Source organism: Amblyomma mixtum, chromosome 8 (assembly GCF_055824585.1).
Source record: "Amblyomma mixtum isolate Tamu chromosome 8, ASM5582458v1, whole genome shotgun sequence".
NCBI lineage: Eukaryota > Metazoa > Arthropoda > Arachnida > Ixodida > Ixodidae > Amblyomma > Amblyomma mixtum.
The window spans coordinates 134,908,860-134,921,721 of NC_143019.1; the positions used below are offsets into that span (position 1 = coordinate 134,908,860).

The 12,862-nt window shown below is 49.3% G+C and overlaps 1 protein-coding gene across 1 annotated transcript; it reads left to right on the forward strand.

Moving 5' to 3' along the window:
• The first annotated feature begins 7,555 nt into the window (after positions 1-7,555).
• On the forward strand, positions 7,556-12,233 carry LOC149334538 (uncharacterized). The gene is made up of 2 exons (XM_089557947.1): positions 7,556-8,650; positions 12,201-12,233. The coding sequence occupies exons 1-2, from the start codon at positions 7,556-7,558 to the stop codon at positions 12,231-12,233; spliced, it is 1,128 nt and encodes a 375-aa protein (XP_089414073.1).
• The last annotated feature ends 629 nt before the right edge of the window (positions 12,234-12,862 follow it).

Sequence of the window (12,862 nt, forward strand, 5' to 3'; positions counted from 1 at the left end):
GAATGGATGACGGCGAAAAAAAAGAGCTTCACGGCATGACCAGGGTGCTTGTTTCCCATTTGCGGAACATGCTGAGTGTGTCGCATGTAATTTCACAGGTCTGATTTTGGCAAAGCATATATGTTGGTAGCGATAGTCAAAAATTACTCAGTGAGCACTGGAGGACTTCGCCGAGTGTGTCATGTCAGTATAACGTAACCGTGACATCAGATGTCGAAATTAAAGCTTGGCTTATGACTTTTTCGAAAGTTTTGTAATAACTGAACAGTTATTATGCATGTTATCGCGGAGGTCTCCGTCTTAGCCGGGCCGTTTTCTCGGCAATACATGTAGTGAGGCTCAGGGCAGGCGAACACTACATGTTGTTTTTCCTGCATTGCTATGGCAAATAGGCAATTAAGCGAAATGTCTGCCATTATGAAGAAAGGATTGCGAAGCATGAAGTTGACATTTCTTGAAGCAATTGCAGGCAGAGGAAGCAGGGAGTCTTGTCCCTTCACCGCCCCTCTTTCCAAGGGTCTATGCGGTAAAGCCGCAGTGTTTAAAGGCACCAGTTCAGTCCTGCGGCAGCATTTCGTGCTCGCTCAGTACACATTTGTTTCACTCTGTGCTTCTGAAACTTAAGTTCATTTTATTTTTACCTATACAGCTGCTGACGTTAGGAAGCAATGTGTCAGCTATTTCCTCTAACCTGGCATTGACTGCGAGCCGTGGCCTACCTAATGCGCCGCTCAGAGAAGTAGTGTGGCAGCGGGAAGAGCGCTAGTCATTGGAGCGCCTGTCTTGTAGAAAAAAAAGTACAATAGATGATAACACCTTTTTTTTAATTCCACAAGTGAATATACAGCCGAAGTTCGCAAGTGGAGGAAAAAAGAAACGCTGGAAATGTTCGAAGGGTGACATCGTGTTAAGGGTGCCATTCGAGCGATGGCATATACAAAATGTTTGAAAAATAAATACCGCATTTTCGCAGCAAAAAAGCAGCGCTTACACGAGACAAAGAAGTGTGGGGATGCGACGCGTTTGCCGCCGCCTCTGATTTAAAAGGGAAACTGCATAGGTTTTAGAAATACACGAGCTTGAGATGATAGAATGTGTGAAACTTGCAGGTAAAGCATGCGAAGTCTTTTTGGTTTAGCGCTTGAAATAGTGAAGTAGTCCCTGATTCAAATCCGGACGACCTTTAAGGTTCTCCGCAGCGCACAACGCCAAGTTGGGAGGGGGGGGGGCGCATGATGACGTCATCGAAGGTATCGGTATACATTTCCAACGCGCAAACGCCTGCTTTGAAGGAAAAAAAGGAACGCCATCAAAGGCAAACCCTGCCGAGAGTTGATTGGCAGCGTCTAACGAGTCAGGGCAGGGTGTGGCTGACGACAGTGGTAATGTAAGGCAGACCTTCCGTGACGTCACGCTGAACTTACGTGCACACCTCCAGTGCATTGAGCAGCAGCGCAAAATTCAATCGTCCATTACGTAACTACTTCAAATGCTAGTGCAAAAACAATTGGCATGCTTCACGTAAAGCCTATTTAGATTCGAATCCTTGAATATCACGAAATTCTCAAACAAGTGCTGCAGTTGCCCTTTAAGCGCTGTTTTTCGCCACAAGATCTGGCATTAACCAGCAACACTTTTTACCTTGTTAATTCACGTTCTTGCCCATTTTCCACGCGTCGTAAAATGGCTTTTCCGCCTTTCACTTGCAACGACAGAAAAAAACTGTAAAAGAATGCTCACAGGGTATTGATCCGTCCATCTTTCGTCTGCCCGCTTGAAATGTCGCCTCCGGCCACTCCGAGGCGCTTCAAATCCCAGTTGAAAGAAGTCCATTCACAAACTTGCTCCGTGCCGAAAAGAAAATGTCTCTACGATTACACTTTCTCATTAGTGCTTTTGAACGTTACAAAACTTAGAAGCCTCTACTAACACGGGTGTGGGGCATGCTCGGACGTTTCCTCGTTGTGGGTGACGGCCAGGTCACGTTAACCGCGAGTTTCCCCAGCCCTATACGTAGACGCTCACACCAGGAGCTAGCCACATACAGTTCCGCTGTTAAACTTGTAAAGGGTTTCGGCTTACCATTCACACTTAGCTGCGCAAAAAGAAACGAGGACCAAAGCGAACAAGAAGACACAACACAAGCGCAGACTATCAACTGAATTTTTATTCACGAAAGGGAAGCTTTTAAAAGCGTTAGAAAATACAAAATCGAAACACAACAATCACTACCACGCGTGCAAAGGAAACCTATGACATATCATTCCTGCTTGAAATACGAACACAACAACAGGATAACAAATGCAATCACATCAAGCCAACCCCCCGTACTGTCTGCTCGTACTCAATAAACTGCGCAGAAAAGGAACCTCCTTTTCCTGCAGGCTGACCGACTGTGATGCGCACAGAGCTGCGTAGACGGCCGGCGTTGTTGGAAACGTCGACAGGTGTGCTTGGCGAGTGCTCGAAATATTTGCCAGGAACACGAGCAGTGGCAACAGACGTGAGCTCTGCTGCACATGTGGAACAGTCATTGCGAAGTGTAGTGCGTAGGCCAAGCAGAACCCAAGGGTAGGCGCTCAATCCAGTGTGAAGGGAGAACCAGCGCTATAAGCGAAGCCTTCAGTTGCCGAGGAAAGCCGTCGACCTTAGAAAATCTGGTGGTAAAAGATCGTCTTTATGTTATGGACGGGTAGGTTGGCGAATAATGCGAAGTCGAAATGACGACCACGGTCAGAAGTAATGGCGGAACGAGCACCACATCACCAGTTATCACCACGTGACGGCCGCCTACAACATGAAAAGCGTCGCGCATGGACGAAGCGTCAGTAAGCCGGTTTAAGCGGTCACGGGTGGCGCTGCGCTAGCTTGTCTGACGTCACGCCTGGAAAGGAGGAAATGTCTTATCGCCGAGGAAAATGCTTTTATATGTCAAGGATTAATCACCGCAGTCGTGGCGTAGTGGCTAAGACGCCCGTCTCGGCTGCGGGAGGTGGGGTGTTCGACTCCCACCGCCGGTCACTCGCTGGTTAAAAACTGAGTACAAGTGCCTGTGGACTGTGCACTTGGGAAGCTCCGCTGCATGGCGGTGCACACAGCGGGCTCGGTTGCAAACCTGAGCCTGTTTGTAAGTGTCACAAGCCTTAATTAAACAAAAAATCGTGGAGCTTTCTTTTTCTCTTTTTTTTTTTCAACGCGCTCTGTGGTTAGAGAAACAAGTGATTTTTTTTTTTTTTGCAGCTTACCCCAAAGATTACCGCCCATGATTTTTATGGTTTCAGTTCCATATGATTTTGCCCATGGCGTGGGAAGGTGTAGCCCCCATTTCTGAAACTAATACCCCTGTCACACGGGCATTTCGAAGGCCCTCGAATCGATAGCCTATCGACTCGAAGGCGATCGAGCGCTGCTACACGGCCAGTTTGAATGGCCATCGAGTCAATAGTCTATCGAGTCGACGGAGCAGCCCGGAACTCTATCGAGATTTCGAGGGCCTTCGAGCGTTGCCCAAGGTTGCTAGCATTGCTTCGAACGACAACAAACATGGCGGCGCCCTTCAAAGCCGGACCCCTCGCTTCGGACTGAATTCTCGTTGTTGCTGCCTTTTTCTGTCCGTTCACTGGTCATAAATATGGCACCGGTCTTTCGCTTCGTCTCATCTTGCCTAGAAGAAAACGTATAAGTGATAAATTTGCTTTATTTTTTATTTAGAGTGACGATTCTGCCGCTGTTAGGCCTAAGAGAGGCGGTTTGTTGACAGTAATGGTTCCCGTTTTGACTACCAGATGGCGCCACTAGAGACTAAGTTTATTTTTGCCTCTCTGCTAGCATACGCTGAACTCAATGTGAGAATGCGCCTGCGTTTAGCGTACGTAAGCGTGCATACGCTCGTGGTACGTAGACAGCATAAATTTATGCTCTTTTCTCACTGTATCTGTGTACGTCGCGAGCGGCGACGTGGTGCGCAAAGCGAGAAGCAGCAGCGGCGCGGCCGTTCCAACTCGCCCGGGCGTCAACAGATGAGAACAGGTCCTAGTTTTTGCGGCGAGCGAATCCGCTTCGCTTGCCGGATTTTTGAACAAGTGTGAACGCGCCTTATGACTGCAAGAAAGTGTATTTCAACATTTAGTTAAGTTTCGTCAATATATTTTTGTTATTTGCGCGAAACCGAAAGCAGCGATTGTGGCGCCACACGAGCTTGGCGTAAGACACGAGAACGATTTCAATGGCCATTGAGATTTGCCGTGTAGCAGCTCCACAACTCCCTCGAGTTCAATGGCGATCGAAAATCTCGATGGCTCTCGACTCGATGGCCATTGAAACTGGCCGTGTGACAGGGGTATAATATACCGCCAGCGCCAAGAGACGTTTTAGTACACCGCAGCTGAAGGTCCTGTAACAACATTCAATTTTGCTATCAGTGTGACTGACAGGCGCAACACATTTTTTTTCGCGCCTTTTGCCTGACATGTATATTCCTGGTACTGTCGGTCAGCAGAATTGATACATGGCGGACATTTCTGCCCCATGTCTTTTTGCCGCCTCTCCCTTTTGTCCCCTTTATTTGTAAATGTCCTAAGCGTTATTTATTATTTTTCTTTTTTTCCTTCCCCATTCATTGCCGAATGGATGACGGCGAAAAAAAAGAGCTTCACGGCATGACCAGGGTGCTTGTTTCCCATTTGCGGAACATGCTGAGTGTGTCGCATGTAATTTCACAGGTCTGATTTTGGCAAAGCATATATGTTGGTAGCGATAGTCAAAAATTACTCAGTGAGCACTGGAGGACTTCGCCGAGTGTGTCATGTCAGTATAACGTAACCGTGACATCAGATGTCGAAATTAAAGCTTGGCTTATGACTTTTTCGAAAGTTTTGTAATAACTGAACAGTTATTATGCATGTTATCGCGGAGGTCTCCGTCTTAGCCGGGCCGTTTTCTCGGCAATACATGTAGTGAGGCTCAGGGCAGGCGAACACTACATGTTGTTTTTCCTGCATTGCTATGGCAAATAGGCAATTAAGCGAAATGTCTGCCATTATGAAGAAAGGATTGCGAAGCATGAAGTTGACATTTCTTGAAGCAATTGCAGGCAGAGGAAGCAGGGAGTCTTGTCCCTTCACCGCCCCTCTTTCCAAGGGTCTATGCGGTAAAGCCGCAGTGTTTAAAGGCACCAGTTCAGTCCTGCGGCAGCATTTCGTGCTCGCTCAGTACACATTTGTTTCACTCTGTGCTTCTGAAACTTAAGTTCATTTTATTTTTACCTATACAGCTGCTGACGTTAGGAAGCAATGTGTCAGCTATTTCCTCTAACCTGGCATTGACTGCGAGCCGTGGCCTACCTAATGCGCCGCTCAGAGAAGTAGTGTGGCAGCGGGAAGAGCGCTAGTCATTGGAGCGCCTGTCTTGTAGAAAAAAAAGTACAATAGATGATAACACCTTTTTTTTAATTCCACAAGTGAATATACAGCCGAAGTTCGCAAGTGGAGGAAAAAAGAAACGCTGGAAATGTTCGAAGGGTGACATCGTGTTAAGGGTGCCATTCGAGCGATGGCATATACAAAATGTTTGAAAAATAAATACCGCATTTTCGCAGCAAAAAAGCAGCGCTTACACGAGACAAAGAAGTGTGGGGATGCGACGCGTTTGCCGCCGCCTCTGATTTAAAAGGGAAACTGCATAGGTTTTAGAAATACACGAGCTTGAGATGATAGAATGTGGGAAACTTGCAGGTAAAGCATGCGAAGTCTTTTTGGTTTAGCGCTTGAAATAGTGAAGTAGTCCCTGATTCAAATCCGGACGACCTTTAAGGCTCTCCGCAGCGCACAACGCCAAGTTGGGAGGGGGGGGGGGGGGCGCATGATGACGTCATCGAAGGTATCGGTATACATTTCCAACGCGCAAACGCCTGCTTTGAAGGAAAAAAAGGAACGCCATCAAAGGCAAACCCTGCCGAGAGTTGATTGGCAGCGTCTAACGAGTCAGGGCAGGGTGTGGCTGACGACAGTGGTAATGTAAGGCAGACCTTCCGTGACGTCACGCTGAACTTACGTGCACACCTCCAGTGCATTGAGCAGCAGCGCAAAATTCAATCGTCCATTACGTAACTACTTCAAATGCTAGTGCAAAAACAATTGGCATGCTTCACGTAAAGCCTATTTAGATTCGAATCCTTGAATATCACGAAATTCTCAAAAAAGTGCTGCAGTTGCCCTTTAAGCGCTGTTTTTCGCCACAAGATCTGGCATTAACCAGCAACACTTTTTACCTTGTTAATTCACGTTCTTGCCCATTTTCCACGCGTCGTAAAATGGCTTTTCCGCCTTTCACTTGCAACGACAGAAAAAAACTGTAAAAGAATGCTCACAGGGTATTGATCCGTCCATCTTTCGTCTGCCCGCTTGAAATGTCGCCTCCGGCCACTCCGAGGCGCTTCAAATCCCAGTTGAAAGAAGTCCATTCACAAACTTGCTCCGTGCCGAAAAGAAAATGTCTCTACGATTACACTTTCTCATTAGTGCTTTTGAACGTTACAAAACTTAGAAGCCTCTACTAACACGGGTGTGGGGCATGCTCGGACGTTTCCTCGTTGTGGGTGACGGCCAGGTCACGTTAACCGCGAGTTTCCCCAGCCCTATACGTAGACGCTCACACCAGGAGCTAGCCACATACAGTTCCGCTGTTAAACTTGTAAAGGGTTTCGGCTTACCATTCACACTTAGCTGCGCAAAAAGAAACGAGGACCAAAGCGAACAAGAAGACACAACACAAGCGCAGACTATCAACTGAATTTTTATTCACGAAAGGGAAGCTTTTAAAAGCGTTAGAAAATACAAAATCGAAACACAACAATCACTACCACGCGTGCAAAGGAAACCTATGACATATCATTCCTGCTTGAAATACGAACACAACAACAGGATAACAAATGCAATCACATCAAGCCAACCCCCCGTACTGTCTGCTCGTACTCAATAAACTGCGCAGAAAAGGAACCTCCTTTTCCTGCAGGCTGACCGACTGTGATGCGCACAGAGCTGCGTAGACGGCCGGCGTTGTTGGAAACGTCGACAGGTGTGCTTGGCGAGTGCTCGAAATATTTGCCAGGAACACGAGCAGTGGCAACAGACGTGAGCTCTGCTGCACATGTGGAACAGTCATTGCGAAGTGTAGTGCGTAGGCCAAGCAGGACCCAAGGGTAGGCGCTCAATCCAGTGTGAAGGGAGAACCAGCGCTATAAGCGAAGCCTTCAGTTGCCGAGGAAAGCCGTCGACCTTAGAAAATCTGGTGGTAAAAGATCGTCTTGATGTTATGGACGGGTAGGTTGGCGAATAATGCGAAGTCGAAATGACGACCACGGTCAGAAGTAATGGCGGAACGAGCACCACATCACCAGTTATCACCACGTGACGGCCGCCTACAACATGAAAAGCGTCGCGCATGGACGAAGCGTCAGTAAGCCGGTTTGAGCGGTCACGGGTGGCGCTGCGCTAGCTTGTCTGACGTCACGCCTGGAAAGGAGGAAATGTCTTATCGCCGAGGAAAATGCTTTTATATGTCAAGGATTAATCACCGCAGTCGTGGCGTAGTCATTCTACTTCCAGCCACCGAGCGTGACGGACGCAGAATCATGGGCTCCCATGGAGCGGCGATAGCGGCTGTTGCCGGCCGCGGAAACAGGTTTGCCAGCGACGCTGATAAGGACTACGAGATCGTTCTGCCTACCCTGCCCACCGGACGTGTTGTTTTAAACACGGTTTTTCTGCACGGCGACGTGCGTGTGCGACCCTACAGGGTCGAAGACTTCAGAGACGCCCTCGCTAACGTTGGTGCGCTCCCCGACGTCGTGGCGTTGGGGGCGTACCAGATTAACCACGTGTGGGCTGTGACCTTCAATAGCGCTGACGCCGCAAAGAAACTGGCCGCGATGAAGGAGCTCGAGGTTAAGGGACGACGCTGCATCGTCTTCGACCCAGAAGACCACCAGGTGAAGCTGCGCCTCCATTGGATGCTTCACGGCGTCGCCGACGAGGACATCCGGACTGCATTCGCGGCGTTCGGAAACGTGACCGAGGTCACCCGGGAGCGTTGGCGCGTCGCTGGCATGAAAGAGAAGGGGTCCACCACGAGGACCGTGCTCCTAAAGATGAAGCCAGGCATTAAGGTGGACGACCTGCCCCACCAGGTTCGAGTTGCGGGCGAGTTGGCTCTCGTGGTGGTGCCCGGGCGGCCGATGCAGTGTTTGCGCTGCGGCGGCGCAGGGCACGTGCGCCGTGATTGCAAGGTGCCCAGGTGCTCGAAGTGCCGACGCTACGGACACTCCGAGCCTGACTGCGTGCGCACCTACGCGTCGGCTACCGGGCGTGTAGCGGCGAGTGACTCCGCAGAGCTTATGGACGTCGTCGAAGCGGAGGAAGCAGCGAGCGGCATCGACGACACGGGCAAAACGGAGGGGGTTGAGCCTACTGGTTCGACCAGCAACACCGACGCGGCTGGCGCAAAGGAGAGCGGGTCGCCCATCTGTGACCAACTTTTGACGCCTCTGGAGACGCTCAATGATAACCCGAGCCTCCCAGAGCACGTGGAAGCGGAAACGAAGGCGGCCAGCGAGAACCGCGACGACAAGGCCGACGCCCGCATGAACACCGGCGTGACCACCCCTGCAAAGCGTCCGCACGCCGAGACCAAGGCCGACGGGGAGAAGGCAGCCGAGCCCAGCGTGGAGGAACCGCCGGCAAAGACGCCGCAAGCACGACGGCCCAGTCTGCGACCGCGCCCAAAGGTTCCGGCTGACAAGCGTGGCGGCGACAAGGCGCCGCCTGACCAGGAGCACGTGCTCGCGCCGGACGACACCGGCGGGGACGGCATCGTCTAGCGACATGCTGGACGCGGGAGGTAAGCACCATGCTTTCGGTCTCTTCTTCCTAAGTTAAAATGGCTTCTGCAACTCCGTTTAAAGTCGCCACCCTAAATGTCAGAGGCCTGGCAGGTAAAAGAAAACAAAGCCAGCTGTACCGACTTATAACGGAGCAAGATATTGATATACTGGCAGTACAGGAGACCAAAGTCGACGGGGAGGAGGAGACCGGGAGCATGGTGCGACGTTTCACGTCTAGGTATTTTGCCGTCGTTAGCCATGCATTAGGCACATCGGCTGGCTGTATTCTTTTTGTTAAGAAGTTGCCCGGGATAGAAGTACACGGTCATCATTCGTGCCTGTCGGGTCGATACGTGTCCATCGATTTTTCACTCTGTAACATCGACTGGCGCATTGTTTGTCTGTATGCACCTAATGTTGTTGATGGCCGAGCCGCGTTTTTTGAAAGCGTCGAAGAACGGCTTCGCACGGACAGACAGCTGATTGTTATGGGCGATTACAACTGCGTCCTTAGTGCGCGCGACAAGACAAGCGTCCGAGGTTTCAGGGATAAAAGCACTGAAGTGTTGTTGCGAATGATTGTGAACTGCAACCTCGAGGATGTGGCAGAGTGTGTTGAAGGAGCGCGTGCGGTAAGGTACACACGATTCGAGGGCTCTAGTCACGCAAGGCTCGACCGCATTTATGCATCCGCGGATACAGTATCTAAATGCAATAGTTATGTAGTTCTGCCGGTTTCATTTTCTGACCACTGTTTGGTTCAGTGCTGCATTGGAATCATTAAGAAGGGGAATGGTTTTTCGTGGGAAATGTGGAAGTTAAACGACAAGCTACTTCAGGACGAATTTTATAACCGAGCTGTAATTGAAGAAATAGCAAAAATAGAACCAAGTAGCAACATGAGGATTTGGCAGCAGTGGGAGCTCACCAAAGAAACTTTAAAACTAAAAGCCATAGAAAGAGCCACCTGTATACGTCATGAGGAAAAAAAACAGGAAATGGAGCTAAAGGCACTGCTTCAGAAGATGATAAAACAGGAATGCCGAGCGCCTGGTAAATGGATAGAGGACATAAGAAAAACCAAACAAAAACTAGAGCTTATCGAAGAAGAACGTTATCGGGGAGCGCTGGTGAGGGCAAGGGCAGAAGACGTGGCAGCAGGGGAAGCGCCAACGAAACGTGCGCTTGGTTTGGAAAAAGCCCACGCCGAAAGAAATCACATTCATGAAATAGAATGGGGAGGTGTTTCAAACACGGACATCGACCACATCAAAGCAGCCTTTTTCGAGCATTACCAGGCGCTCTTCGCAGCGCATCCGGTAGATGCTATCACATTTAAGGAGGCGTTTCTAGCCGAGATGCCGCGTCTGGACGACGAAACTAAACACAGCTTAGAGCAGGAGATCAGTCAAGGAGAAGTTGAGCAAGCAATAGACAGTTTAAACCCAGGTAAATCGCCTGGACCGGACGGGTTCAGCGCGGCATTCTACAAGGCATTTAAAAACGTAATTTCCCCGGTCTTGCAGGTAATCTTTAATGAAGCCTATAAAGTAAAAGCACTGCCTCCGTCCTACGGCTCGTCCCATACTGTGCTGATTCCGAAAACGGACGACATAGACAGGTTACGACTGGTAACAGCATACCGACCCATAGCACTCACTAACGTCGAGTACAAAATTTACATGAAGGTTCTGGCACGAAGGCTGCAGACCGTGATTCATTTATTAGTTGGTCCGCATCAGACCTGCGGCATTAAAGGGCGGTCTATTTTTACAAATATTCACGTTGCGCGCAGTGTCTTAGAAACATGTGATGACACTAATGGACAGGTGGCTATTCTCCAGATCGATTTAGAAAAGGCTTTTGACTGCGTTGCCCATGAACTTTTGTTTGCAGTATTAGGACATGTTAACGTTGGTTCTGTTATTCGCGAGGGTGTGGCCCTGGCGTACCGGAACTGCACGACGAGATTGATCGTTAATAAGAGTCTGGGGGCCCCCATTAGCGTGCAGCGTACGGTGCGCCAGGGCTGTCCCCTCAGCCCCCTTTTATTTTGTATTTATGTGGAGACCCTTTGTTTAAAGATACTGAAAAACATGAGTATTACCGGATTCAGATTACAAGCAGCCGAAGTAAAGCTCTTGGCGTACGCTGATGACATTGCTGTGTTTGCTGTTGACAAGAGAGGCATAAGCGAGGCTGTTCAATGTGTACGCGATTTCAGCCAAGCTACAGGCAGCGGGGTTAACTGGTCGAAGTGCCTCGGGCTTTGGCATGGTCGGTGGGCATTTACGCCTGAACGGTTTGCCAGCGTGCCTTGGACGACGACACCAGTTAAATACTTGGGCGTTCCGCTGGATGCCTACCGTGACAGTGCAAAGTATTGGACAGGACAGGTCAAGGAGATACGGGAGAGAGCGGATAAGTGGAAAGGTACGACCTTGTCGATTTTCGCCAGAGCCACTGTTTGCAACTTGTTCTTTATCAGCAGGCTCTGGTATGTAATGCAGGTGTTGCACTGTTCACGGTTAAGTATTCAAAAGCTACACAGAATTTTCGCCGTCTTCATCTGGTCGTCTGAATGGGAGCGCTGCAGCCGGACCAACCTGTTCCGACGGGTACAAGACGGCGGGCTGGGACTGGGCCATTTGTTTTTGAGACAGCTGGTCAATCGTTTTTTGTTTTTTCGGGACACAAGAGACCCGTTTTTGCGTACCGTATGCCAAGTTAGGCTGCGGCATCTACTTCCAGAGTACATAGTCGGAACTGCTGAGGTGTATGGTAGGGTCACTGGTTGTTACTGGGAAATCGTTGCCAGTGTAAGGTTTCTTTCCGCGCGGTTTTCAAATGACTTTCTGTCCACTGTGAAACGAAAGAAACTGTACCGTGCTTTGTGTGATGTAGTTTTCCCGGTGCCCTTGTACAGGGCCTTGTACAGTGGAGGCCCAGGCAGAGATGTCTTAAAGAGGGTGAAAAAAATGCAGGTGCCCCCAGGAACAAAAACCTTCTTTTTTAAGCTGCACACCGGAACCTTACCGGTTAAAAAATTTTTAGAGGGAAAGGAATTATTTTTACCCTGGGGATCCCATTGTTTGATTTGCAGGAAGCCTGAAACAATAGACCATGTATTTTTACACTGTTGGGAAGGGGTTTATTTTTGGGATGTATTGCAGCGAACGCTAAAGAAAGAATTTCCACTTGACCCGTACGGCATCCGGTACTTATGTGTTGAAAATGAGGATGGGGTGCCTTTTGACTTAATTATGCTTACAGGCCTCCACTGTATATGGCGCTCTCGAATGGCAGGCTGTCATTGCGACAGAGACGCAAGACCTGCCAGAATCTACTTCCGTGAATGTATGGACATGTTTCTGGCCATTCAGAAAGCCGCTGCGGAGCCTCCGGAGTGGCTCTCAAGACTAGAGCCGCTCTGTACTCTGCCTGAATTTTAAGTGGACGAAGCCAGGTTCATACTGGCTGAGCACGAATCGTATGTACATAGCGTATGTAGTGTTTTGTTGATTGTTTGTCTTGTTTAATTTTCTGTGCAAAAGCCAGGCAATAAAGAAAAAAAAAAAAAGCAGTCGTGGCGTAGTGGCTAAGACGCCCGTCTCGGCTGCGGGAGGTGGGGTGTTCGACTCCCACCGCCGGTCACTCGCTGGTTAAAAACTGAGTACAAGTGCCTGTGGACTGTGCACTTGGGAAGCTCCGCTGCATGGCGGTGCACACAGCGGGCTCGGTTGCAAACCTGAGCCTGTTTGTAAGTGTCACAAGCCTTAATTAAACAAAAAATCGTGGAGCTTTCTTTTTCTCTTTTTTTTTTCAACGCGCTCTGTGGTTAGAGAAACAAGTGATTTTTTTTTTTTTGCAGCTTACCCCAAAGATTACCGCCCATGATTTTTATGGTTTCAGTTCCATATGATTTTGCCCATGGCGTGGGAAGGTGTAGCCCCCATTTCTGAAACTAATACCCCTGTCACACGG